Here is a 26727-nt window from a genome sequence, read left to right on the forward strand (position 1 = left end):
AAATATATATTAAAAACGACATTATTTTTTAAGAAAACGAAACTGATATGAAAGATAGAGAGAGAGAGAATATATTTTCAAATTTGAATCGGAAGTATCAAATTCATTTGGTCAAACATCATATGTTATATTTTTCTTTTAATGTTATTTATCTACCACCATTAGTTATATTATATACAAGTATACAACACATAGTCACATTCAAACATGAACTTGAAAATTAAATGGTTTTGAGTTTATTTTAAATCAACAGTTAAATAAATAATTGACGTGACCAAAAAATATAAGTATGAGTCATTAACTGACGTTCATTGGCTGAGTCAGCATCTTTGGTTACTCCGTTAGTTAAAGACCGTTGATTAAATAAATCTTCCCCGTTCCGTCTTGCTTCTCCACACGTGCCGTCATGTGGCTGTAGCGTGCCTTAACTGTCTATGTCACGCCCACTAAACTGGGCCTACTTAATAATAATTGCCAAAGGCCCAATAATGGATTTTAAAACAAAATAAAAATCTCAACTTCGTGTGCATGTCGTTTGCGCCAAGAGCCTGAAAAGTTAAAAAAACTTTTATAAAAATCTTTATATATTCTCCGGTGGAAGATGTCGGCGGGGATATTGAGAACGAAATGGATGGCGATGACGGCGAGTATATGGATCCAGTGCACCTTAGGAGGTTCCTACACCTTTGGTATCTACTCCTCGATCTTAAAGTCAACTCAATCTTACGACCAGTCAACCCTTGATACGGTCTCTGTTTTCAAAGACATTGGTGGTAACGTCGGAGTTTTATCAGGACTTGTATACACCGCAGCCACCTTTAATCGCCGTCGCTGTGATGGACGAGGAAGAGGAGGACCGTGGGTGGTGATTTTGATCGGAGCGGTTTTGAACTTCACCGGTTATTTCTTAATATGGGCTTCTGTTACCGGTTTGATTTGGCGGCCTCCGGTTCCGGTTGTTGGCATAAGCTTGAAGATAGCTTGAGGTGCAAGCTATACCAATCCTACCGAGTTATGGAATTAGGATTAATTCTATTTAGGAGTTATCTAAATACGTTAGTTTACCGGTTTAGAATAGGAAAGTTGTCAACTCTAACTCTAGTGTTGAGCAATTGTTATAAATATCAAGAGAGCGTTTCATGAAGAGGTGCGCGTCTTAGGGTATTTTTGAGAGATGCACACAAGGTGTGTGACGTTGCCCCATCAATAAGATAGAGATCTTTTGATGGTATTGTTGAAGTTCTATTTCTAATTAATGAATTCTGGACTTGGTCCCGGTGATGTAGGTTATCCGAACCCCGTTAACAAACTTGTGTCTTGGTTACTATTATGCTCTTCTATACACGCACATGAACGTCTAATACTTCGACATATATAGATCTAGCCACATATATGTGCTTTATTTGGTATCAGAGCCTATAGAGAATTGTTCTCGTTTCGGGTGTGATCCTGGATTTGTGGCTAGCGGAGAATGCATATGAGAAGGTAGAGAGTATTTATGAAGGGGCAGAATAAATCACAAACTCTCATAAAGGGTTTGTTCTATCAGAGTTGTATGAAGAGCGCAACTAATTTTGATTGTTTCTATTACCGTCGTCAGGACACGATTGAGAAGAAAAGAGTTTTACTGACATGGGCTTGAAAAGAAAGGTTAAGTGGATGAGAATTACTGTGTTCATGAACGTGTGTAAGAGGAGAATGAAATTGTGAACGTGACAGATAGGAACAAAGACTCATGGATTGTGTAATTTGAAACAGTAGAAATCATTCGTGTTTGTGGGGTTTTTGTTGTTAGTTTGTCTGCTCTAAGACTTAGAAGATACAAGAGATTGGTTTGTTATGGCTGGCTTACCGAACCAAGATCTATGTTTATTAAGAGAAGAAGATAGCATGGGTTTGGATTTTTGGGTTTCAATGGCTATCAAGATGTTAAATCAACGATGGTGAAATTGGTGTTGACAAAGTCGATCCTCTACTCCACAACAACGTTTTGGGATATAATTGCAAAATTAAAGATTTGAGTCTTCATCTCCAGCATCAATGGTGATTCACAATGAGTAAGGAAAAATTAGAAACATGTGTTTAAGAAATTTTGTCACAGGCTGAAATCGATGGAAAAGGTATTACTAAGGCTGAAGATGGAGTGAGAAAGAAGAAGTCAAAGAAGGTGACTTTTAGCGTGAATTTAATTCAAGGGCCTACTCCATATGGCTTTGAGAGAAGAGAATCATCAGCTCAAGGTAATGATTCATCCTCAACAGAAGAATCAGAAACTTCAGATGAGGTTAAGTTTGAAGAGAATGAAGAAAGATCTGATGACCAGCCACAATTGAGAAATCACAGTAAAGAGCGGACACACTATGATAGTGACATGAATGATGAAAGGGTTTTGGAGGATAAACCAGAAAATGTCAATGGAGAAGCGGACTTGACAGAAATTAGTTTGGTTCAGGAGAGTTTAAGCGACTAAATTGAAATGAAAGATTTGGGAAAAGCTTCAAGGATTCAGGGAATGGAGATCAAAAGAGATGGAGCAAAGGAAGGTCTAGCTCTCTCACAGGAAAAGGAAGTTGAGACTTTCGAAAAATCAGAAGCTAAAGCAGTGGTAACGCCAACTGCATCTCATTTCAAATCAGGGAGCTTAACTCCAGAAGAGAAGGCGTCGGGAACCAAACTTATGGACACAAGATTTCAATTCATCACAGATTGGGTATCTAAAGGAGAGATAGTCCTAAGCAAGATACTCACAAGTATAAATCCAACATATGTTATGACTCAAGCATTACCTGGGCAGGATCTTCAGGTCTGCTATGATCTTCTCAACATCGCCTGAAGGACAACACAGCTCCAGGTAACTCCACTATCGACATTATAGGCTGGCAGGAAGGAAAAAAAAGGGGAAACAAGTCAGCGTGAAAAAAAAAAATATTATGTCGATAAAGGTAAGTGAGGAGGTTAAGGGAGTTACCTGTAGCTGTGGGCACCTGGAATTATGGTGAAGAGAATTAGATTCCAGGTGGAGCTGTTGGGAAAACTTCAAGAAAAAAAAAGACTTAGTTGAGTTCTTGAATTTTTTTTTTGGAAGTATAGAGTTATGATAGGGTGATTCAGGATCAGAGAAGTTGGTTACCAGTGGAGAATCAGTTGTAGATTCTGATTCCAGGTGGAGGTTCTGTGATGAAAATTCAGAAAATCCAAGTTAGGATTTTGGTGGCTCAAGGGTATAATTCCAGCAGCTAGAGATCGAAGGATGATTCATGGTCAGGAGGGAACCTGAAATCATCAAGGAGAAAAAAAGAACATGGGATGTTCAACAGAGGAGCTGCTGTGAGAGTAGACATGAAACTGAAGTTAGAGTTTCATTGAGTCTCTAAAAAATTGAAAGAAGATGATCGAGGGAGATAAGGCTTACCAGAGATCGACTTAACAGGTGAAGGCTGTAGTGCTTATTAAAGAAGCAGTCATAGAGTTGGTGGAGAAGGAAGAGTTGTGGTTGTCTTCTTGAAGGAAGAACGTGTGGTAGCTTTCACCGGAGGGAGTCGTCAGAGAACGTACGGTGGTAGTCGACTTCACAGGAGACGTTTCGTCGGAGAAGACGAAGGAGCTGCGTTTGATCCATTGGAGGAGACGAAGTTGATGTCTCAAATTCTTCGATAAAGATGTTTCGTCGGAAATGATGGAGGAAGGCACCGGAGTTGCTGCAGGGGATCGCCGGAGGAGATGGTGATCCGGTGGTGTTCAGCTTCACGGGAAGGGAGAAAGAGATGATGTCGATGTGCTCATGTCACGTTGTGTGATTTTTGACAAAAGGTGGAGTTTGTTGTTGGGTTTGGCAAAATCACACTTATTGGGCCTTGTTGGGCCAGACGAAAATTGACATTAAGAGAAGAGGTGAAGGTTCTAGAGCTCATGTACATATATATTATTGTGTCGTTGGATCAGAAGGATCTTATTGGCACTAGAGATTTGGAAGAAAATGAGTTCAAGCTTAAGAGGGAAAATGTTGGCATAAGCTTGAAGATAGATGCATACAAGGTGTGTGACGTCGCCCCAACAATAAGATAAAGATCTTTTGATGGTATTGTTGAAGTTCTATTTCTAATTAATGAATTCTGGATTTGGTATATAGATCTAGCCACATATATGTGCTTTACCGGTTATGTGTCTTTTTATGTTCATAGCTGCTCAGTCTTTGACGTTTATTAACACGGCCAATGTTGTGAGCTCTTTAGAGAACTTCGCTGATTATGGTGGCACTGCCGTTGGTATCATGAAGGTATAAAAAGGCTGGTATATATATGTGTTCACTATGATCCTCATTAATTTAGTTGTACATATTGAACATCACAAAACAGGGGAGATATATAGTTCGGTAAAAATTGGAAAGCTTATGCCTTGCGCTCGTACTTTGTAGGGTTTTGTTGGTCTAAGTGGAGCAATGTTAATTCAGATGTATGAAACAATATGCCCTGGAGATCCAAAGACATTTATTCTTCTACTTGCGATAGTACCTTCACTTCTCTCTGTCTTGGTGATGCCTCTAGTTAGGATATATGTGACAAGCACGGTCGATGAGAAGAAGCATTTAGATGGTTTATCAACTTTGTCACTTATCATTGCAGCTTATCTTATGATCGTTATTATTCTGAAGAGCACTTTAAGTTTACCATCATGGGCCAATGTCGTCACGCTTTCAGTTCTACTCATTGTGCTTGCCTCGCCTCTACTAATCGCGATAAGAGCACACCGAGACAGTAGTATTGAGAAGCCATTATCACCTGTTTATTCTCCTCTGGTGGACAACCTGGAAGCAACGACGATCTCTGAGGAGATCTTAGTGCTAAAGGAAGACAATAGCTTGAATCTTTTACAAGCTATGCGTAACGTAGACTTCTGGTTGTTGTTTCTTGCAATGGTATGTGGAATGGGATCGGGGATTTCGACGATAAACAACATTAGACAATTAGGTGAGTCTCTTAGATACTCAAGCATCGAGATAAACTCATTGTTGGCTTTATGGAGTATATGGAACTTTATTGGTCGGTTTGGAGGTGGTTATGTCTCGGATTTATTGCTACACAGTAAAGGATGGCCACGTCCGTTGCTAATGGCTACAACTCTTGGAACTATGACCATAGGTCACCTAATCATAGCCTCTGGTTTTCGAGGGAATCTTTACCCCGGTTCGATTATCATAGGCATTTGTTATGGCTCACAGTGGTCGTTAATGCCAACAATAACGTCAGAACTATTCGGGGTTAAGCACATGGGCACAATCTACAACACCATTTCGATTGCTAGTCCTATGGGTTCATATATCTTCTCTGTAAGATTAATTGGGTATATCTATGATCATACCATTACGGGAGAAGGTAACACGTGTTACGGTCCTCATTGTTTTCGATTGTCATTTGTGATCATTGCGTCGGTGGCTTTCCTTGGATTTCTTGTCTCGTGCGTGTTGGTTTTTCGCACAAAGACGCTATATCAACAGATCTTCGAGAAGAGGTTCCATCGTCGATAAGATGTGTGACTTGTGAATATTATAGTGTATAGGTACATAATATTTGCTCAGTCCCATTTGAGTTATGTATTTACATTTGTTATATAAAAAAAAATATTGTAAGTAAGCTACTTACGTATATACGTTGTATAAAAATACAAGTACGTATATATATATGTGTGAGGTTCTTTGTTTTCTTGGAGAAGTTTGTAGTGTCTATATTCTTTTCATATGTTTGTAATTTAGTTCTTGGAATTATAGTTTGTGTGACATAAATGAAGTATTAATAATGTAAAGAACCAAAGTTAGATCGTTTTTAAACTCATTGGACCGATTGAGAAGATCATAAATGATCAACCTTTGCTATTTAGAGATCCCTTTGTTTTAGATGGTAGTTCTGTTCTACTTTTACTGAGTTACTTCAATTGTCCATGTTATTCATAGTTATATTTCCCAAATCAAATAATATTTTTTTTTGTTTTTTATCAACAAATAATTTTAATTTATTTTTTGCAAATTATGATAAACAAATATAAATAAATAGAGAGTTATTTTTTTATAACAATTTTCATTATTCAATAATTATTTTGATAATTGTAAAAAGTGTTTTATTAAAGAAAAAGCCATAAATAAATAAGTGTCGAGAGAGCCCTAATTAATAAAAACTGTGAGCCCCCATCGTCCTCTCTCTCCCTATTTCTCCTCCCATCGTGTTTCACTCTCTCGCCTCTGATCAAATTCTCAGAAGAGAGAGACCCTTGTTTTGACATTTATTTTACCATCCATTCTCAATCTATCTCTCTCTCTCTCTCTCTCTTTTTTTTTCCTTTTCTCAGATTTTTCTCTCTTCCTTCCTTCGTCTCTCTAACTCTCAAAAACGACAGCGTTTTCAACAACCCAGTCGACGCTTTTTTGGAGAGCTTCCTTCTCTTTTTCTTCTTCCCTTCCCTTCTCCTAAACCGATTTCGATTTCCCCAACAATGCCAAAAGGGTTTTGATTCTCTCTCTCTCTCTCTCTCCCTAAAAATCTCAAATTTAACAAAACAAAAAAAAAAAACCCTAATTTCAATCTCTTCGATGGGTTCCTCTTCCGATATCGTCGTCCCTGACGGATCTCCCCACTCAACCCCCGAAGATGCAGCTCCGGTTACGGATACCACCACCGTCACAATTCCAAAGGAGGAGCCTTCCACGCTTAGGAGAACGCGTCCTTCACGTGCCTGTACTGTTAGGGCACAGCAGCGTCTTCAAGAACTGCAAGCGGCGGAGAGAAAGCTCAAGCAGCCTAAGAAGGAGCATAAACGGGAGCAGCATCGACGGAGAGAAGAAGAGGTGGTAGAGGAAGATGAGGATGCGGATGGCGATCAAGAAGATGATGATGATGAGGACGGGGGCGATGAGAATCGTCAGCAGCAATGCGTCGCTGGAGGGAGTTCGAGTTCTGGTAAAATCGTTACTTCTCTTGTTCCTCCGCCCGAACCTTCTCAGATGCCGCGGTGGAATCTTCGTTCCATGTGGGAACTTGCTTCTGTGCTCAATTTCTTGCATGTGAGCTCTCTGTTTTTCTTTTAATTCTCTGATTAGTTTCTTCCGATGAGTAAACTCACCATTTCTCCTTTTTTGTTTCTTTTTCTGGATGGTGAAGGTATTTAGACCGCTTTTGAAGATCAATGCTGAGTTCTCAGCTGAGGAGTTTGAAACGGCCTTGCTTTCTCCAAACGATACTTTGAGTGATATACATATTCCTCTGCTAAAGGTTGGTGCTTTGGTCTAACCATTGCTTTGTTCTTTCTTACTCTTTTAGTGTATTACTCGTGTCTCTTTTTTTTATCTGTTTCCTTTGGTTTCTGTTTGTGTTAAGTTCAATGTAGTACTAGAGGTTGTCTCATTGATATACAGCACTTGTTTCTGGGGTCTGTAAACCGAGTGCTGGCTCTTATTAGTACGAAAACTAGTGATAAGACTTTTTTTTTTGGGGTGCTGTTAAAAGTTTAGATGTTTGTTTTATGGAATCCTGGGTGCTGTGGCCAGTGAGAAATAGAAGGGGGCCTGTTAAAGATGTGTTAATATCTCATTATATTTCATTTTTCGGGCAAAGTGGACTGCTAACTCTAGTTCAGACGGGATATCAGCTTCCCGTTGAAACCGTGTTTCATGGCTGCTACAGGTGTATCCTTGTCTGCAATTCAACTTAAATATTCCGAGAGAAAAAATGAGGCTTGGCTAGACTGCAACCAACTTGTTCAACTGTATCATGAATTTACCGAGTTTTTATAGTTCGAATTGAAGGGATTGTTAGTTTCAAATCATTTTGGCTGAGCAGCTGATTGACCAACACATAACATCTATGTTTTTGACTAGCTTCCGTCCTAGGCACCTTATAGGCTTGTATTGCCCAGTTCAGATCACTAATATCTCTGAATCGCTTTCTTGAGTTATGTTAGAGTTCACTGACTGAAATCCTTGGTCATTGTCATGATATCATGATTTATATGTGTACTAGTTATTATTGCCTTTTTACTTTTAAGTGCTGATATTTCTTTTGGTTTATGTGGATGCTAATCAACCATGATTTGGAAAATAGTATTCTTCGCTACTATGAAATGTTAGAATTACTTTAACCTTTTCTCTCTATGAGCAATATACCATTTACTTATTTTCAATTTGCAGGCCATTCCTCCTGTAACTCGAATGGCCCTCACACGTGATACCTGGGTCACTGTCTTGTGCAGAAAAATAAGAGATTGCTGGCATTGGGTAGTGATTGCTAAACTTCTTTGTCGTGATAAATGAAGTACTTATTTTTCATTATATCATGTTCTGACGTGAACTTCTTATACTCATTTAGGTCGCAGAAGGGGACCTTCCTATTGTTGCCTCGCAAGGGTGAGTTGTTATAATTTTCTGAATATCATGGTAACTGTAGTAACACATTTTGAGCTTCTCGGCTTACTCTATAGGAGGGAGATTGAAGTGTACAAGAATCTTGATCCAGCCATTCGTGTGGTGATTTTGAAAGCTTTATGTGATATCCGTGTTGAGGTATTGTTGCTACTGTATGTCGATCTATTATCTAAATATCAATTGATATTACTTGCATTGGTGTACCACGTCTGTATTACTTGCTGTTCTTGTTTTGTCACTTGAAAATAAGATGGTTTTAGCACTTACAGTTTCGATTGGTTTTGTGAATTTGTACAGCAAGAAGATATCAAGAGCTACATTGACAACTCTCTTAAAACTGGCGTTCATCTGTCAGTTTTCCGCAAAGATCGCGTTGGGGGTGATTCACATGGAGTTAATTTTTGGTCTGTAGCAAAGAGAAAAGACCTAAATAGGACTCCCTTGTTTGCATATCTCTGATATAGCACCTGTTTGTTTCTTATGTAAGGTATGAGGATGATCCCTTAATTGGTCACCGTTTATATCGGGAAATAAGGAAAGCAGAAGTGTTGAAGGTCAGAACAAAGGGTTCCAAGATTCTTCCTAACATAACATACCAATGGGAAACTGTTGCCACTAATTTCAATGAATTCCAAGACGTTTCTGTAAGTCTCTTTTTCAATCAATAAGTCAGTCTAGTTAGTCTGTAATTAATTCTTGCTATGGAATCTGGTAGCTTGTTTCTGATGTGATTGTGATGACTAGACGGCGTGCAGGCTAGTATTACCGTGCATTGAATTATTTATCTTCTTTACTGATAGATTTTACAGATGCCCAAAATGGGATTATACTCTATAGGTTGAGAAAAATGTATGTGGATAATCAGTTATGTTCTGAGGATGGATGTAATTTTCTTCCCAAAATTTGTTACTCAAGGGATGGTGCATACTTTTAGATTGCTTGAAAATTATCATTGAAATCTTTGGTGACTGTGAATGAATAAAGTTAAAATGTTAGTAGTGCTAAGAATTGGCTGAAAAGGGCTCATGTGCAAGTCGAGTCTACTTCGATGTAGGTACATAGTTGGATATTTTGTGAGTTAGTAGTATTCTGTATTTATGTTTTTGTTAGTTGTCCAGTATCTTAATCTTGAGGGATGTCCTTTCTGGGGCAATTTTGTTGCAGTTGATTATATGGGTTAGCAAGGTAAACACAAATAACTTTATATTGTGGATCTGTTTCAATGCTTTTGTACCTCCTTCCGCGGAGTGGAGATCCTATACTATTCCGTTGAAACTTATGTTTTGGACTGAACTTCTTTTCTTTTTCACTGACGATATCTGTGAAGGGCTAAATTTATATAATGAACAATAGGTATAACTTTCCATGTCTTTACTGCTGATTGAGATGCTGTGTCTCTTTGTTTTGCAGGAAAAACTTCTTCAAAGTACTAGTAGAATTGAAGTTTCTCTAGGGAAGAAGTTAATGAAAGATATGCTTCCTGAGATAGAAAAAGAACACAAGGTTCCAATCTGCTCTATTTTTTTTTTCCCTGTTTTCCGTCTTGGTAGTAGAATAGAACTCTATTAGACTATTACTAAGCGCATATTCATGGCTGAATAATTCTTATTAACGGCATCTTTATATAATGGTATATCTTTTCCCACTGTCAGAGGAAAGAAAAAATGTTGAAAAAGCAACACAGACAGGCCCTTCTCCTTGATAACTTTTTGGTTGTTGACGGTCTTGGTGCTGGACGTTCTCTCCGTGATAGGAAGCCAGTTAGATACACTTTTGGTAACGTTATAATCTTGTTGGAAATCCACGCTGTGCTTCTTATTTTTTGGCATTAAAGATCCATCTTGATCAATTCTGGGCTGAAGAGGTTTACTAATTTTGAATCTTATTGCAGATGATTATGATAAGTCCATAAATGAAGCTATCAAAGTAACAAAGTACGTCTACGTCTCCCTTGCATTTAATCATCTCTGCCATTGGTTTCCTTTAACGTTGTTATTTGGTGTCAATTATCCATTGTCTTTTTTTACATTCTATTTTGTTTTTCGTGATACTATCTCAGGAAGAAACATCCATCACCAGAACATTTTCTCCACAGAAGAGAATCTGCCAGATTGGACGCTCTTGCGAATGGCAGATCGACCAGTTCATCCTACCCTACTGAGCCTGTGAACGATACAGCATCTGCGAGATCTTCTGATTTTGCTGATTATGATGATTTTGATGAGCAGCGAGATGAATCTCTGGACAGAAGGCAAGACGCAGTGTATTTCTCTTCTCTCCTTAAATTTCCCCTCCAGAACTTGCAAAACTATAGGTTGAAGTAACAAGTATCATTTCATGGCAGTAACAGGCGCAGACAACGGCCCCAACGGTATTCAGCTACAGACTTTGTTGAAACTGTATCAGACAATGAGGTAGAGTTTCAAAGTGACGATGACATTTATGGGGAAGCAGTTTATGATGAAGAATACCTGAGGAAGCGCAAACAGAAGAAGCTCTCTAGTGGTTCTGAGGGAGATGAAGAGAAGGGAGATGAAGAGTACAAATGGGATGAAGACAATGCCGAGTATGAGGAAGATGAAGAAGAGGAGGAGGAAGAAGATTCTGTAAGTGCAAGCGAAGAAGATAGTGATGAACCCCGGAGGGTTAAGAAAATTCCACGGAGAGAACCTAAGGTGAGATCAAGGTCAAATGATTTTCGGCCAGGCCTTAGACGGAGTAAAAGAGCCACAAGGATCGATTACCAACAATATGAGTTCTCAGAATCAGACAAAGAAGCAACAGGATTGGCGAAACGTAAGCGGTTGGTTGAGCCAGATGAACAGTCTGATGAAACAGGGAATGGGGATTTCACGATGGGAAGTCAGGACTCTGAAGAAAATGCAAATGATCTAGAAACAAAATCTGGTGAAGAAGAAATAGAAGAAGAGCCGAGAGAGGTCAATGACAATGCAGAGACAGCATATGGTAAAGAGAATAATCAACTTAACAAATCAAACGGCACAACAGACCAAGAAGAAGTTGAGGGTGTAGTAGGCAAAAGACGTTACCTCGACTTAAACGAGCTTGCCCCTGTATCTGGTTTTGATGATGGTCCAAGTACAGTATTGAAGGATGATGATAAGACGGACCATTCATAAGCAAGACAGAAAGACTTATCTTTGTCTTAAAGCTCCCTCTGGTCAATCACCATTGTATGATAAGAATGATTTTCACGAGTTATTTCCTGGCAAAAAAACCCTTGCAGAGAAAAGTTAAAACGGTAAGAGACACTTCATTGGGTTTTTCTCCATTCAAGCATATCTGCTTCTTGTTTTAAGTACTTCAGGCAAATTGGGCTGATAACTGAAGAGATGAATGTTGTTGTGGAGGCCGAAGAGGTATGTGTAGATTAGGTTAGTCATTTTTTCTTACCATGAAGAAAGAAACAATGAAGAGGGTAAACCAGATATTCCTAAGAGCTGTTTAATGTTTTTATGGAATTATTATTAGTGTACAAGTAGTAACTTTCTCTAACTTTTGTATTGACTATAAGAACGCGTTTAAGGTCTCTTAGATTTTGGTAAAACGAAGCAGCTTTGAGACTTGCTGAATGTGATTATCATATTATGATGGGTACATAAAGCAAATCTTTTTAAAGGCTGTGAAACTATTGTGAGCTTCAAAGCCCATGAAATCACCATCAAGTTAAATAACTTGGATTTTAGATATATTATATTTACGATTTGCTATGTCTATATGTTGTTTGTCTTAAAGAAATATATTAGTTCTTGAATTATAATTGGTTTTACAAGCACAAACTTGTTGCGATCACCAATTCATCACTATCATAGATTATCCAAGTCCTTTCCCTTTTACATTAGTGTTTAATAAAAAAAAAACTTTTTATTGTTACCATTTACTACTACTAAAATAAACTTTGTTAATCACTCACTAAAAGATGGCTTATTTTAGAAAAATCAATAAATATTTTCTGTAAACTTCAACACTTATACCCTCTTTTTATTTCATTAACATTTTTATAACCTATGTAATGAGTTGTGCTAAAGAACTTGGAACCAAATGTTTATTCTTTGATAAATTTAATTTTGGAGATGTGGGAAAATAAAGATGAAAATAATAGTTTATATATAATTAAAGAATCATGCATATGTAATTTAAGAAAGATGAACAAATATATTCATGCCTTTCTTGCCACACACGCTTCTTAAACCTCCAAACCCATTTTGCCTAACCCCTTCCTTCTTCACAACACTCCCTTTGTATTATTATTACATGCCTCATTCTTCATCTTTCTAAAGAAAAGCTTTTAATATATATCTCCTATATTATTAACTTCATTTATTTTTGTTTCTTTTAAAGGAAAATGGTGAGATCTTGCTCTTCAAAATCAAAGAATCCTTGGGCAAACGAAGAAGACACCACCCAAAAGTTTGTGTTTGCGTCTGCGTCTAAAAACGGATCTGCAGCTCCTAAGAAAATAGGTTACAAAAACATTTCTCTTTTTCTTTAATTATATAATATGATGTTAGTATGATATATCTATGTATATGTGTTTGAACATTTATAGGACTTAGGAGATGTGGGAAGAGTTGCAGAGTGAGAAAGACTGATCATTCAGGAACAAAGCATGAGAGCTTCACTTCTGAAGAAGAAGATCTGATCATCAAGATGCACGCAGCAATGGGAAGCAGGTTGTGCTTATATCGCGAATTACTTGAATATCCATTGAGGATTTCACAGATTCTGATTATCTTGTTTGTGTGGATTTAGATGGCAACTTATTGCACAACATTTACCAGGAAAGACAGAAGAAGAAGTGAAGATGTTTTGGAACACAAAACTAAAGAAGAAACTGTCTGAAATGGGGATAGATCATGTCACTCACCGTCCCTTTTCTCACGTACTTGCTGAATACGGCAATATTAATGGTGGTGGGAACCTAAACCCTAATCCTTCTAACCAAGGCGGACCTCTTGGACGTAATCACTCGCTCAACGAGGATACTCATCAACAGCAACCTGATGATTCAGGAGATCTCATGTTTCATTTACAAGCAATCAAGCTTATGACCGAGTCATCGAACCAAGTCAAGCCCGAGTCAACGTTTGTGTACGCCTCGTCGTCTTCTTCTAATTCGTCTCCTCCGTTGTTTTCTTCAACCTGTTCCACCATAGCTCAGGAGAGTTCAGAGCTTAACTTCACTTGGTCTGACTTTCTTCTTGACCATGAAAACCAACAGAGTCATCATCATCCTCAAGAACTAGACAATTTGTTCGGCAACGACTTCTCTGAGGTAGCAGCAGCTACGATGCCTAATACATCAACAATAGCTTCTCAGATTGAAGAAGAATCTTCGAGCAACGGGTTCGTTGAATCGATTATAGCTAAAGAAAAAGAGTTGTTCTTGGGATTTCCCGGCTATTTGGAGAACCCTTTCCATTTTTAGTTATCTCTCTTCTCAACTACTAATAAATAAAGAAACATTCTAATAACGAGAAAGTGAGGTTCATCTTCGATTATTGTTACAAACTTTAATTGAGAATGATTTCATAAACATAAATCAAAGAGCAAATTGAAAATGTATGATTGTGCCAACGTAGGGAAGATGTTATGATCATTCAATTACCTCAAAAAAAAAAAAAAACTATATATAATTAAGAGTTGACTTATGATTTTATTAAGAGTTGACTTATTGCCTAATTCAGTGATCCGTTGAGCGTCGATTGTGGTAGATGAGACGATTGAGCCTGAAATTCCGGCTGAATCGACGGTGGATTCCGGCGGGATTAGGTTATGAGTTTGGGGTTTGGGTGATTGTGGTCGACTTTGGGGTTGAGTCGATGGTTGAGAAGGAGATTGTTCTCCCATGTGAAAAATTCCAAAATCGAGAAGGTTCAAATTAGGGTTTTTTGAAATTCTCACTCCAGAAACAGATCATTGGAGAATGACTACGGCTGAGATTGATCTACTTCCTTTGCTTCTTCTCCGAAGTGAAACTGCGCTGCGAGAGGAGGAAAAAAAAAAATTGAGTCTGCTCCGTCGCTTTATGTCTTCTCCCACGCGCCTTTTACGAGAGTAGCCCTCACGCTCCGACGACCATTATATGGGCTCATAGTCCGACGACTCTGGACCATTTTTAAAGCCCAAATTCGGCTACTTTAGGTCAGGTTAACTAAAACTTTGTTTTTTCTGCTTCATCTAAATTCTAAAATGTATATCATATCTTACCTGAAGCAGACACATATATAGTAGAAGCAGACTGATTTTTTTGTTATAATCTGATTGTATCTGATTATTACTTAGAAAGGAAAAAAAAAATTTTGAGAGCATGTTAGTGAAAGTGTTCAATTGCACGAAACCCCAAAAACATATATATATATATATATATATATATATATATATATATATATATATATATATATATCTGTAGTTGTAAACAAAGATGCATTCAACAAGTTTTGGTGAAAATATTGTATAATGCAGCTAGCCTGTACTCTTTTTACTGCTTATCTACTCAAGGCTATATAACAATTATGTGTAAGAGTGTTATTAACTTATTTATCCTGCACAGAGACGTTAATAGAAGGACGAGTTACTCTTCATATTTGCTCTCAGATCAACAAACTGCTTAGACGGTTTAGATGTAATGAAGATCCTTAAATTGCAACAAGATCACCAAAAAGACAACTAAGCCTTGAGGCTAAAGAAAAGGCTTGAAAAAAAACATTAAGAAAGAAACATTAAGAGAGTCCATATTCAAATCACAGAAACATATAGCTGCAAGAGACCATCCCATGTAGGTATCATCATCAAATGGTAAGAGTTCGACAAAGCCGAACCGTGAGATGGTTAATGCCTCCAAGCACACAGTCGAGTGATTCCACATTCCCCCAAATCTCACCTCCTTCACGTTTTTCCAACACGATCATTGCGCACCAAATACCTTTTTCCCTGCCAATGCAATCACCATGAACATAGCTCCTCTTACTGCCCAAAATCGCCAACTTTCCACCAAAATTCGCCATTTCAGAAGCAGGATGGACGATATAATTTGGTAGCCTCCTCAAAGATTCACCTTTCACAGGTCTCCAAGTCTTCTCCTTTGGATCATATACGACTATTGGATGTCCAAGAGTACACCGACGATCAACTGTATACAGCATATCATCTACCACACATTGCACAGCAAATGACTCTTTCCACATATTCTTTATTGGATGTGCAGCACCGACGGCAGATGCGTCCCATTCATCACCTCTTCTTCTTTTTGGTTCGTAGACCAAACAACCTTTATAATCCAAAATGTAAATCTTGTCTTCCATCACAACATATGTCCTAAACTGGCTAGACGTACTAGATTCAGGGTACGGACCAGGCAAAGATTCCCAAATCTGTTTCTCAAGATCGAACACTTCGATCCATTCCGACTCCAATGGACATCGCTTCCTGAAACCTCCGATTACGTAAATCTTCCCGTCAATTACTCCGGCGGCTGCCTTGTTACGACCTCTTCTCATTGGAGGGAGCGAGCGACACTTGTGAGTTCTGCAATCGATGACATTCATAACCTTCGAGCGTGTTAGGTCGATGATTCCACCGATCACATACATCTCTAAACCGATAGTGACGACAGAAGCTCCCCAAGGCACGGGTGGAAGCGAACCGAGTTTGGTCAGTCGTAAAGAAGAAGCCTTGTTTCGATGCAGAATATGCCAGCTTTGGAGATCATTAGTAGTACTGTATCGGATGGATGCATAAAGAAACGTTTCGGAAAGACCGAGGCGCGCACGCGTTTCGTAGAGACTTGACGAAGCGATCAAACCGGAAAAGTAACGGGAGACGGAAGAGAGACTTGGGTAATCACATCTCCGGATGAGTGCGACGAGAGCTTCAGTGACATCGTTTGGAAGTGGGAAAGATGTCGAACGTCTCTCTTCTTCTTCTTCTTTTTCTTCTGCTACGTCTTCTTCTTCTTCTACGTCTTCTTCCTCCGGCTTCTTGTTTCGGTTCTCGTTTCTTGTACTTCTTAAAACTGCTTCTTCTTTTGGTTTCTTGTCGAGTTCTTCTGGTTTCTTGTTTGGATCGCCGCCGTCATTAGAGTCGTCGGAAATTTCAGAGATGTTAACCATCGTCGTTTCGTGTGTGTGAAGTCAACGGTGAGAATTAATGGAAACAGAGTCTAGTTCGATTTTTTGAATAGCTCTTCGAGTATTTATAGCCATATATAGTTTCATTTTCATTTTTAGTATTTCTTTAAGATTGTTAGAGGAGACTTTTCACAAATGATTTAATGAAGAAAAAACACGATTACGACAACTTTGTTAGAGAATGAGTTCTTTGATATCACAAAGTTAACAACCAAATAAAATCTACACAAGAAAGAATATGATTTAAAAAAAGAGAGAGAGAAAGAGATCAATCTTGATTATTATTATTTAGTTTCCAATTTTCATGCCGAGTATATTATTACAGACAGTGTATACGATAGTTGCTACAAAGCGTTATTGCAAAAGATTGTTTCAGAAAACATAGACTAAAAGATTCAACCAGCAAACTTGGACTTGAGATTGTGCACAGTTGTATCATCAGTCCTAAACGCTCTGGTCAACACTGCGTTTGGAATCTCAGGGTTCGAACCAAACAGAGTATTAGGCAAAATAACTGCTCCTGGGAGCTGGCTGTTAAAAGCGGTTATCAAACGCGCTTTCACTTGGCCAACGTTCCATTGGAAATGAACCAATCCTCTAGGGATAACAAACGCCTCTCCGGCATTCAAAACCTTCGAGAACAGCGTGTTGTTTGTGGTCAAGAACCCGACAAAGACCGAGCCTTCGATCACAGTTCCTACTTCGGTTGCACGCGGGTGCAAGTGAGGCGAATTCACGCCGCCTGGAGCTAATTCGACGTTGTTCATCGAGATTCCTAAAGTGTTTAGACCTGGAAAGGTAAGGACGTTGGCGGGAGCAACATTTACGCCGTTAGGGTTTGAAGTGTCTAAGGGACCACCTAAGCCGGAGAAGAAGAAGTCAGAAGCAGAGACGGCTGACTTGCAAGGGAAGCCATTGATGGATGGAGAAGCTTTGAGATCGCCAATGCAGAAGTCTTGCAAAGGATCAGAATCAGATGAGAGAGATGGGATTACAAAGAGACTAAGAGTTAGAAGGAAAGATATGAAAAGAGAAGACGAAGAGATTTGGAGAGTAGTCATCATAGCTATTGATGAGAATGATGAAACAGAGCATCCTCTGCTTTGTTGATATATAGTGGTTTTACTATGGTCTTTGGAAAAATGTAATTTGACTCATTCTACTTTTCTTTTGTTAAAAAATATTAAAATTTGGAGAATTTGAGGTATATGAGAAAGAATGGTTCAAGTTTGATGCTCTGTTTTCCACTTTTACTCTGTTTTCTTAAACTTTGTATTGAATTTGTCTTAAGAGAAGCAATGAAAGAGACAAGTAATCACCAGAACATTTCAAACCTTCTAGTTATAAGGTAGGAAGTAACTTGTAATAAATTAATTAGTTGGTATGAATCTCTAAATAAGAGTTGATTTTCTGAATTTCATTGACAACCATTTGTTGATAATGATGTCTCGTAAGGTTTTTTTTTTTTTGGCTCAAACTTACCAACTTATCATTAAGGTGACTCAGTGTAAATGTTATGAACATCCAAATCAACCGTTAGTTTTTACACAATCATCCAAAATAGCATGAGAAATCGGATAAGATGAAGCCATTTTGGTTTCTTTAGATTTGAGAGTGTATGATGGCATCGGCATGACATGCCTTGGTTTTGTCTTTAAGATCTCCATCTTCAGTGGGGTCAGCTATGAAGGTCTTCTAATACCTTAATCATTGCTTTGGAAGGTTCAGTTCCAAGTTTGTCAAGACAAGGAAATCTCCCATTAAAGTACCACTACTTCAGCTTCAAGGCAGATTCCAACCGAGGATATGTCTTAGCCACAAACCCCATTTGACAGTGCCTTTGTCATCTCTTAGCACCCATACAACTCCACAAGCTTCTATGTCTTCCTTCCATGATGCATTTGTATTACATTTTAGGCAATGAAGAAGAGGAGGAGACCGCGTCACTTGATGTAAATGTATGGGGTGACTCACTGATAGTATAAACTATAGCCTATAAGAATATCATTATGTCTCTAAGTTTTTTAAAGAGAGACTTGTACACAATTGATTTAACAAGAAACGCTGCTTACTTGGCATCAGAATCATACTTTTAGTCTTAGATAATCAACAAAAATCCCCAAAAACTGGTAAACATGATAGATAAAGCGTTATTGCAAAAGATCGTTTTAGAAAACATAAATTAAATGATTCAACCAGAAAAGTTAGACTTGAGATTGCGCACAGTTGTAAAATCAGTCCTAAACGCTCTGACCGATATTGCGTTTGGAATTGGAGGGTTCGAACCAAACAGAGTATTAGGCAGAACAACTGTTCCTGGGAGCTGGCTGTTAAAAGCGGCTATCAAACGCGCTCTCACTCGGCCAACGTTCCATTGGAAATGAACCAATCCTCTAGGGATAACAATTGATTCTCCGGCTTCTAAAGTCTTGGAGTAAAGAGTGTTGTTTGTAGTCAAGAACCCGACAAAAACCAAGCCTTCGATCACAGTTCCTACTTCGCTTGCCCGTGGGTGCGAGTGAGGCCGATTCACACCGTCTGGATCTAATTCAACGTTGTTCATCGACAGTCCTAAGGTGTTTAGACCTGGAAAGGTAAGGACGTTGGCGGGAGCAACGGCGTAGCCGTCAGGGTTCGACGTGTCTAAGGGACCCTAAGCCGGAGTAGAAGAAGTCAGAAAGAGACACGGCTGACTTGCAAGGGAAGCCATTGATAGATGGAGAAGCTTTGAGATCCCCAACACAGAAGTCTTGTAAAGGATCAGAATCAGATGAGATAGATGGGATTACGAAGAGACAGAACGTTAGAAAGAAAGATGTGAAAAGAGAAGACGAGAGTTGGAGAGTAGTAGTCATAGCTATTGATGAGAATGATGAAACAGAGCATCCTCTGTTTTGTTGATATATAGTGAAACTTACAAATTATCATTAAGATTACTGAATACAAATCGACCGTTGGTTTTACACAAGAATCATCCAAAATAGCAAGATAAATCCCTTTCGGCTTATCTAGATTTGAAAGTATATTATGGCATTGGCATAAGATGCCTTGTTTTGTTCTCTAAGATCTCCATCGTGACACTCTTCAGTGGGTCCAGCTATAAAGGTCTTCTAACGTTATATGTTCAATGCCAAGGTTGTCAAGACGAAACTGCCACTACTTCAGCTTCAAGGGGAGATTGCAACCAAGTATATGTGATAAGGTCTATCATGTATATTTCAGAAAGAGGAAAAAGTAATGAGGCACCAAGTTTTGAAGCTCACACGCGTGAAGGGCTGAAGGATGAAGACTCCAAGAGTATATGTGCAGAGGGTTAAGAATATGGGTACAGGAGAGTAAGAGGAGGTTATCTATAAATAAGGTGGAGTATGGTTAAGGATGGGCATGTTGGTTCAAGTGAGGGATTAGCCGTGATGAGGCTTCTATGGGAGTGAAGAATCTGAAGAAATTCTGAACTCATTTCTCATTTGTATTTGCAATTTCATTTCTTTCTGTAATCTCTGATTTTGGTTATTTAATATGGAATCCCTCTTTATCTTGGATAAGCTTTCATTATTATCGTTTACTTTCAAAAGCTTATCAAATTGGTGCCTTAGTGACAAATCGACATGGAGGAGAGAGAATCTTTACAAAGAAACAAAAGGTTGAGTGGGTGAGAGTGTCCTCCTTCCACACAACGCCATAATTTTTTTACCCAAGGGAGAGTAAAATCATCCAAACTAGCATTGATAAATAGGAAAAATATGAGGGACCTTTTGGCTTATCTAAATTTGAAAGTATATATATAATGGCATTGGCATGAGATGCCCTCGTTTTGTCTCTAAGATCTCCATTGTAATGCCTGGCTCATTGCCTTGGAATCGCTCTCAAACATCACATGTTCAATTAAAGTGCCACTACTTCAGCTTCAAGGGAATATCCTTGGTTGCAGTCTCCCCTTGAAGCTCCAAACAAACCATTTGACAGTGCCTTTATAAGCTCTTTAGCACCCATCCAACTCCACAAGCTTCCATGCCTACATTCCCTGATGCATCTATATTACATTTTAGGCAATGAAAAAGAGGAGATGTGATTGTATTGGGTGACTTATTGAAAGATGCTTCTCATATCCACTTTCTTATGTCAATCATACGACAATGAGACCTCTTAGGCTACTTCTCCTCACTGTAGCCTAAGAATATCTCTTAAGGTTTTTATGAGAAACTTTTACACAAATTATTTAACTAAGAAACACTGATTACTTGGCATCAAAATTTATACTATATGAGAATCAACAAAAGTCCCCAAGAACTGGTAAACATGATAGAGAATGCGTTCTCTTAATCAAATTGTTTACATTGCAACCAAATTATATCTTCAGAAGAAAAAGAGAGAAGAAAAAAAAGAGATAAGAAATGAATCTTATTAATGTTTTAGTTTCAAATTTTTCATACCAATTGTTACACATAAGTAGCTATATGCTATAAAATCGAATTGAGAAAGATCATAAATGAAACAATTCAAACAGCAAACATGGACTTGAGTTTGTTCACAGTTACATCATCAGTCCTAAACGTTTTGGTCAAAACAGGATTTGGAATCGTAGGGTTTGAGCCAAACAGAGAACTAGGCAGAACAGCTGATCCTGGGAGCTGACTGTTAAAAGCGGTTATCAAACGCGCTTTCCCTTTACCAACATTCCACTGGAAATGAACCAATCCTCTTGGGACAACGAACATCTCTCCGGCATGTATAACCTTCGAGAACAGCGTGTTGTTAGTAGTCAAGAACCCGACAAAAACCGAACCTTCGATCACAACTCCAGCTTCCGTTGCACGCGGGTGCGAGTGAGGCGGGTTTACACCTCCTGGAGCGAATTCAACGTTGTTCATCGAGAGTCCTAAAGTGTTTAGACCCGGAAAAGTTAAGACGTTGGCGGGAGACACGGCTACCCCGTTAGCGTTCGTGGTGTTTAAAGGAGCACCTAAGCCAGAGAAGAAGAAGTCAGAAGCGGAGACGGCTGACTTGCAAGGGAAGCCATTGATTGAAGGAGAAGCTTTGAGATCGCCAACGCAGAAGTCTTGTAAAGGATCAGAATCAGATGAGAGAGATGGGATTACGAAAAGGCATAGGGTTAGAAAGAAAGATATGAAAAGAGTAGTCGTCATAGCNAATCGTAGGGTTTGAGCCAAACAGAGAACTAGGCAGAACAGCTGATCCTGGGAGCTGACTGTTAAAAGCGGTTATCAAACGCGCTTTCCCTTTACCAACATTCCATTGGAAATGAACCAATCCTCTAGGGACAACGAACATCTCTCCGGCATGTATAACCTTCGAGAACAGAGTGTTGTTAGTAGTCAAGAACCCGACAAAAACCGATCCTTCGATCACAACTCCAGCTTCGGTTGCACGCGGGTGCGAGTGAGGCGGGTTTACACCTCCTGGAGCGAATTCAACGTTGTTCATCGAGAGTCCTAAAGTGTTTAGACCCGGAAAAGTTAAGACGTTGGCGGGAGACACGGCTACCCCGTTAGCGTTCGTGGTGTTTAAAGGAGCACCTAAGCCAGAGAAGAAGAAGTCAGAAGCGGAGACGGCTGACTTGCAAGGGAAGCCATTGATTGAAGGAGAAGCTTTGAGATCGCCAACGCAGAAGTCTTGTAAAGGATCAGAATCAGATGAGAGAGATGGGATTACGAAAAGGCATAGGGTTAGAAAGAAAGATATGAAAAGAGTAGTCGTCATAGCTATTGATGAGAATGATGAAACAGAGCATCCTCTGTTTTGTAGATATATAGTGGTTTATTTTGGTCTTTGGCAACGTTTCTTTTGACTTATTCTATTTTTTAGTCTTTAGAAAAATAATTAGAGATCGGTTGAGGTATATAAATGGGCATGAAAATATTGTTTGTTTATTACTAATGGTTCAAGTTTGATGCTCTGATCAAAACTAATACTCTTTTTTTCTAAAGTATTTTATTGATTTTGTCGTAATAAGCAATCTGAAGAACATTTCAAAGTTAATGGTTAAACTGTCTTTTTTGTTAAACAGAGAAGTTTTCTTACTTAGTCATAAGTTACACCTCTTGACTTCCAAGACTTGATGATGTCTTTTAGAAAGAAAAAAAATGAGAAGTTCAGAAAATTTTATTATGTAACTGAGAGTCATTGGTCGATAATGCACGATTTGTCCATGATAGAAATTAGTGGGTAAGAATCTAAATATGATATTGCTTGATAATATTTGGCTGGGTCAAGTCTTTATGGGTTTGTTAAAGTGGGATTTTCATAAATAATGTTTTTAATTATGAAAAATAATCACTTGGCGTCAGACTTTGAGATTCAATGAATCATCGAAGAAAGTATCAACACTAGTCCTGAAACACTAAAACAGGTTCAAGATTGAATCTGAAGTAAGAGACAAGACAAGGCAGCAAAAAACTGCTTTTTGCTTGTTCTGTTATAAAAAACTTCAGTATCAATTACATACAGATTTTGATACAAGGATGTTGTTTTGATTTCTTCTGAATGACAGAAGAAAGTAAGTAAATCAGAATCATGATTCTGATGGCATTTCGATGAAACTACGAAGCATATGCAGATTCTGAGATATCTGTAATAGAATTGCTTCTCCTTCACTAACATCTAAAACATCTGAAATTTGCTGCAACAGTTCACCTTTTGATTCAATTGCATTTAGTCTCTCTGTAATCTCTGATATCTCCTTCACTAACATATCTTTTCTGCTTGCATTTGCTGTATACATAAAAAAAGATTCAGACAGTTTCTTAAAAGTTTCTTAAAGATTCTTAAAGAAACATAAAACCGAATGAGACTCTTACCATTTTCTTCCTCTATGATCACACCATTGGTAGTTATAGACTCCTCAACTGAATCTTTCATCTGTTCCAAATCATCTTCATGATTTGAAGAACAAACAGGCAAATCTGAGACCGGTTTAGTTTCATCTTTTTCTTCATCAAGAAACTCTTCTGCTGCTTCTCCTCTTTCTTCGTCTTCTTCTCCCAACAATCCATATCTCAATCTATAAGCTTCGATTTCAGCTTCAAGCTCTTTCATTTCCTCTTCTCTCTTAACCAGCAAACCATTCATAGACTGCAAAGCTTCTTGATCATATTCCGCTTGCTCATCCATCATTCTCTGATACTGCAATGCCTCCATCTGAACCGCAGCTTTCTCGGCTTGCAGTCTCGTGATCATAGCCATTGCGTTGTTTGCTGCAACAGCTGAAGCACTCCTCTCTTCGTCTAACTCCATATACAAATCCATCAATGACTTGCGATCCAATCTAACCTGTCTATTTAGATGATGAAGTATCGAATCTCCATCCAACACTTCGTTCTCCGAACCATTCTGATCAGTCAGTGATTTCTTCATTGATCGAACAGACCATCGTGGACTATTCTGCACCGAATCAGAAAGTGGAATGCCAAAGAATTTATTGCCTCCTTTTACAAAACTTGGAGTTCTATCATCGACTGAATCCACCAATGCTCCTTTCGTGTTAAGAGCATATTCATCCTCGGTCAACTCCGTGTATTTGATGTTGGACACATCCAAGGTTCTTTGATTGAATGAAACTCTAGGAGAAGGACTAGGAGCACCAAAGAAAGATTGGTTACTAGTCTTTGGTTTATCAGATTTCACCTTCAATAGCTCCCCACAACAAGAACAACGTTGCTGTTGCTGGAACCTGTCGTTGCCATTGTTAGTTCTGTAATCAATCTGATAAAAGTTATCCTCTCTCTTAGAACCCGTAACTGGAAACGCCAGTTGAAGCTCACGTTCATCATCGATAAGAAGCTCAAGATCCTTATGTAAGATTCCAATAAGAGACTTGTAAGTATCAACATCTGATTCTTTCTCGGTGGCGAAAGAGAGAAGACAACCTTCACACATTCGTTTGATCTCAGAGAGTTTCTTGTGAACATGACAGTAAGCGAGAGATGAGACATTCTTCTTGTGAGCATCGCATATCGAGTCGTTGTAATAGAAATCAGGGTTTGTTCTGACGAGAACATGGTCGAGCCTAGTGCAGAGAAGACAAGGGATTTTGAGATCGAAGAACTTAGCCATTTGGTTGGAGAAGAAAGCTAGGAAGCCATCGATGAAGAGGATAATGATGAGGATCCATTCAAGAAGAGCGTAGATTAGAAAATGTGGGTAGGTTCCAAGTTCTTTTTCTACGAAACTCTTGAAGGAACGGTTAGACATTATTGTGATTGCAATAAGCGATCACGGAGCAAACAGAGAAATCAACAGGAATCTATAAAAGAGGAAGAAATTATCTAAAAAGGTTACATGAAGATTGAAATGGAAGCAGAAGAAGGGGGAAAAAAAAACAGAGCTTATGACCTTTATTATTTAGTCTGCTATATTTGGATAAAGGGAAGAATTGTATTGACCAAGTTATACCTGAAATAACGGCTAATCGCAGATAATGAAAAGTTGACAAAATTAGAGTTGTTCTTTAAAATTTTGTGTTCTGTTGTTTTGGATTATCATGTCCTTAATTACCATGTACTACTATAAGCAAAAAAAAAAGTGATTGCTTGGGGAAGAAAACAAAAAACCACCAAATTAAGTCAAAATGGCACATGACATTATTATGACATTATAGATAGTGATAAAATATTCGACGAACCATACATACAGTTTAGCTTATCTCCAAAGGATAAGATATACAAAAGCCTATAAACCCCACAAATCACCAACCATTGATTGAGATGGGCTACATGAGAATCACGACTTGTTTGTTTTAACTTACACATACCACAAAACAAAACACGCACAGCAGAAAACGACTCATAACAGTGTGTGTGTGACCAAAGAGTTTTTACAAACAAACGAAAATGATGAAGAACCCCTAAACACAGTTCGTCCATCCCTAACAGCCTTCCTCTGTTATTGTTCTTTTTTTTTTCCCCTGATTATTTTTTGAAGACAAAATACATAAAAGTTTGACACAGTAAGGCCTAACGAAAAGATCAAAAACAAGACTGAAGACGGTTCTTTTTCTTATCTTATACCTAATATGTACTACTAGTACTACAACAACAGAGAAACAAAGAAAGAAGAAGCAAGGTCTTGTAGATTCACCTTGGCTTTTTAGGTCTAAGCAACTCTGATGATGCTGCTATTGCTATCTCCATCACTGAAGCTTGGCATCATTGTGAACGCTGAGTGTCTTGAGTTGGGTTGCTCGTTAAGATTAAATGAGGTGGCCAGTGAAAGGTTGAGAGAAAGCGGTGCAGCATCTGTGTTGAGATTGAAAGCAGGATTTGCTTGGAAGGTTACTGGGACCAGATATGTATCGTTGAGATTAAACGTCTGTTGTGGTGAAGTCTCAAATTTTGTCGGCACAGCAACTTCAGGAAAAACTTGCATAACTTGATCATGTCCAGAGCTGATCTTAGTTTCAGGTAGTGGTGAGCACTCCTGAGCCTGATCTTGCTCCATGGGCATTTCTGTAACCTGATAACAAAACCAATCAAACCTAACTGTCACACACTTACCATTATTGTGATAAACAAAATCTCCATCTACATAACTCAAATCTGTGAATTTATCCACCTACTAGTACAGCTTGAAAAATATATACCCAATTTGACCAAAATCATTACGACTCTTCTCCGTATAACATTGTCTTTAAGTTCTAAAGAGGAAATACTAAAAATAAATTGACTTCTAAGAAAGGAAAGAGCTTTCAGAAAGCAGATAAAATTAAATTCTATCACCTATTCACTCAGATATGACAAATAAGGAAACAAAATGAATCAGGCCAAGATTAGAGAGTTACCGTCTCGGTTGTAATGTCAAAAAGGCTAGATCTTCGGCGACGACGGTTGAGATTGGTTCGTCGAAGGAAGTACTTCTGAGCGTGACTTGCTACCTGAGTAGGAGTCCTGCTCTTCACAAAGTTCCTTGATATGCCTTTCCAATCTCCTTTTCCTACTTTCTGAAGCCCAATCAAGAACCTCTTGTGCTCATTCTCAGTCCACGGAACTCCTTAAATCAAACCCAACAGATATAACAAAATCAATCAATCAGAGCTAAAGCAAATCCAACATGCACAGATTCAATCACAAAACTTGGATATAAAGATCAAAATTTTTACAACGAGATTGATAATACAATCATCAGAATCTGTTCAATCAAACAAAAAAAAAAAAA

At 38.4% G+C, this 26727-nt stretch overlaps 9 protein-coding genes and 1 pseudogene across 13 annotated transcripts in view; 4 read left to right on the forward strand and 6 right to left on the reverse strand.

The window, feature by feature from the left end:
- LOC104740592 (probable transporter MCH1) lies at positions 555-5679 on the forward strand. 2 transcript variants are annotated; one of them, XM_010461243.2, is made up of 3 exons: positions 555-4078; positions 4182-4276; positions 4415-5679. In XM_010461243.2, exons 2-3 carry the CDS (start codon positions 4271-4273, stop codon positions 5522-5524), a joined length of 1116 nt encoding a protein of 371 aa, XP_010459545.1. In that variant the 5' UTR covers positions 555-4078; positions 4182-4270; the 3' UTR covers positions 5525-5679. The 2 variants fall into 2 exon arrangements, with proteins under 2 accessions (XP_010459545.1, XP_010459543.1); XM_010461241.2 differs by having other exon boundaries at positions 555-4276.
- On the forward strand, positions 6178-12011 carry LOC104740593 (DDT domain-containing protein DDR4). Of its 3 annotated transcripts, none has more exons than XM_010461244.2 (12): positions 6178-7051; positions 7149-7259; positions 8174-8260; positions 8352-8389; positions 8464-8545; positions 8705-8811; positions 8895-9051; positions 9818-9910; positions 10060-10183; positions 10299-10341; positions 10467-10670; positions 10752-12011. In XM_010461244.2, the coding sequence occupies exons 1-12, from the start codon at positions 6581-6583 to the stop codon at positions 11545-11547; spliced, it is 2313 nt and encodes a 770-aa protein (XP_010459546.1). In that variant the 5' UTR covers positions 6178-6580; the 3' UTR covers positions 11548-12011. The 3 variants fall into 3 exon arrangements, with proteins under 3 accessions (XP_010459546.1, XP_010459547.1, XP_010459548.1); XM_010461245.2 differs by having other exon boundaries at positions 10467-10658; XM_010461246.2 differs by having other exon boundaries at positions 10467-10658; positions 10758-12011.
- LOC104740595 (transcription factor MYB35-like) lies at positions 12734-13908 on the forward strand. The gene is made up of 3 exons (XM_010461247.1): positions 12734-12891; positions 12978-13101; positions 13181-13908. The coding sequence occupies exons 1-3, from the start codon at positions 12774-12776 to the stop codon at positions 13854-13856; spliced, it is 918 nt and encodes a 305-aa protein (XP_010459549.1). The 5' UTR covers positions 12734-12773; the 3' UTR covers positions 13857-13908.
- Positions 15220-16565, reverse strand: LOC104740596 (kelch repeat-containing protein At1g19470-like). The gene has a single exon (XM_010461248.1). The coding sequence runs from the start codon at positions 16537-16539 to the stop codon at positions 15220-15222; it is 1320 nt and encodes a 439-aa protein (XP_010459550.1). The 5' UTR covers positions 16540-16565.
- Positions 16822-17634, reverse strand: LOC104740597 (germin-like protein subfamily T member 1). The gene has a single exon (XM_010461249.2). It carries the CDS (start codon positions 17619-17621, stop codon positions 16953-16955), a length of 669 nt encoding a protein of 222 aa, XP_010459551.1. The 5' UTR covers positions 17622-17634; the 3' UTR covers positions 16822-16952.
- On the reverse strand, positions 18013-19455 carry LOC104740598 (annotated as a pseudogene).
- Positions 20934-21704, reverse strand: LOC104740599 (germin-like protein subfamily T member 2). The gene has a single exon (XM_019235841.1). It carries the CDS (start codon positions 21702-21704, stop codon positions 21057-21059), a length of 648 nt encoding a protein of 215 aa, XP_019091386.1. The 3' UTR covers positions 20934-21056.
- Positions 21753-22127, forward strand: LOC109128808. Its single transcript, XM_019235842.1, has one exon. The coding sequence runs from the start codon at positions 21820-21822 to the stop codon at positions 22012-22014; it is 195 nt and encodes a 64-aa protein (XP_019091387.1). The 5' UTR covers positions 21753-21819; the 3' UTR covers positions 22015-22127.
- LOC104740600 (probable myosin-binding protein 5) lies at positions 22943-25031 on the reverse strand. The gene is made up of 2 exons (XM_010461252.1): positions 23376-25031; positions 22943-23289 (listed from the first exon to the last, which is right to left on the reverse strand). Exons 1-2 carry the CDS (start codon positions 24766-24768, stop codon positions 23090-23092), a joined length of 1593 nt encoding a protein of 530 aa, XP_010459554.1. The 5' UTR covers positions 24769-25031; the 3' UTR covers positions 22943-23089.
- Positions 25135-26727, reverse strand: part of LOC104740601 (transcription factor MYB1R1) — a 2463-nt gene continuing 870 nt past the window's right edge. Inside the window, exons 2-4 of one of the 2 annotated variants that reach the window (XM_010461254.1) lie at positions 26354-26562; positions 25654-26028; positions 25135-25480 (exon numbers count right to left, since the gene is read on the reverse strand). In XM_010461254.1, coding sequence (XP_010459556.1) covers positions 25669-26028; positions 26354-26562 — 569 coding nt within the window. In that variant the 3' untranslated portion in view covers positions 25135-25480; positions 25654-25668. Of the gene's footprint in view, positions 25481-25652; positions 26029-26353; positions 26563-26727 lie in introns of those variants that run through there. The other variant, XM_019236292.1, reaches the window with a different exon arrangement.

The sequence above is a fragment of the Camelina sativa genome, chromosome 14 (assembly GCF_000633955.1).
Source record: "Camelina sativa cultivar DH55 chromosome 14, Cs, whole genome shotgun sequence".
NCBI lineage: Eukaryota > Viridiplantae > Streptophyta > Magnoliopsida > Brassicales > Brassicaceae > Camelina > Camelina sativa.

Excerpts from the sequence above, each read along its gene's own strand:
- LOC104740592 (XM_010461241.2), top strand. The coding sequence starts at position 4,160 with ATGTGTCTTTTTATGTTCATAGCTGCTCAGTCTTTGACGTTTATTAAC. Across the intron at positions 4,277-4,414 it reads CTGCCGTTGGTATCATGAAG|GGTTTTGTTGGTCTAAGTGG; the intron begins GTATAAAAAGGC and ends CGTACTTTGTAG.
- LOC104740593 (XM_010461244.2), top strand. The coding sequence starts at position 6,581 with ATGGGTTCCTCTTCCGATATCGTCGTCCCTGACGGATCTCCCCACTCA. Across the intron at positions 8,261-8,351 it reads TAAGAGATTGCTGGCATTGG|GTCGCAGAAGGGGACCTTCC; the intron begins GTAGTGATTGCT and ends ATACTCATTTAG. Across the intron at positions 10,184-10,298 it reads GCCAGTTAGATACACTTTTG|ATGATTATGATAAGTCCATA; the intron begins GTAACGTTATAA and ends ATCTTATTGCAG.
- LOC104740595 (XM_010461247.1), top strand. The coding sequence starts at position 12,774 with ATGGTGAGATCTTGCTCTTCAAAATCAAAGAATCCTTGGGCAAACGAA. Across the intron at positions 12,892-12,977 it reads TGCAGCTCCTAAGAAAATAG|GACTTAGGAGATGTGGGAAG; the intron begins GTTACAAAAACA and ends GAACATTTATAG. Across the intron at positions 13,102-13,180 it reads CACGCAGCAATGGGAAGCAG|ATGGCAACTTATTGCACAAC; the intron begins GTTGTGCTTATA and ends GTGTGGATTTAG.
- LOC104740596 (XM_010461248.1), bottom strand. The coding sequence starts at position 16,539 with ATGGTTAACATCTCTGAAATTTCCGACGACTCTAATGACGGCGGCGAT.
- LOC104740597 (XM_010461249.2), bottom strand. The coding sequence starts at position 17,621 with ATGATGACTACTCTCCAAATCTCTTCGTCTTCTCTTTTCATATCTTTC.
- LOC104740599 (XM_019235841.1), bottom strand. The coding sequence starts at position 21,704 with ATGACGACTACTCTTTTCATATCTTTCTTTCTAACCCTATGCCTTTTC.
- LOC109128808 (XM_019235842.1), top strand. The coding sequence starts at position 21,820 with ATGAACCAATCCTCTAGGGACAACGAACATCTCTCCGGCATGTATAAC.
- LOC104740600 (XM_010461252.1), bottom strand. The coding sequence starts at position 24,768 with ATGTCTAACCGTTCCTTCAAGAGTTTCGTAGAAAAAGAACTTGGAACC. Across the intron at positions 23,290-23,375 it reads GATCATAGAGGAAGAAAATG|CAAATGCAAGCAGAAAAGAT; the intron begins GTAAGAGTCTCA and ends TTATGTATACAG.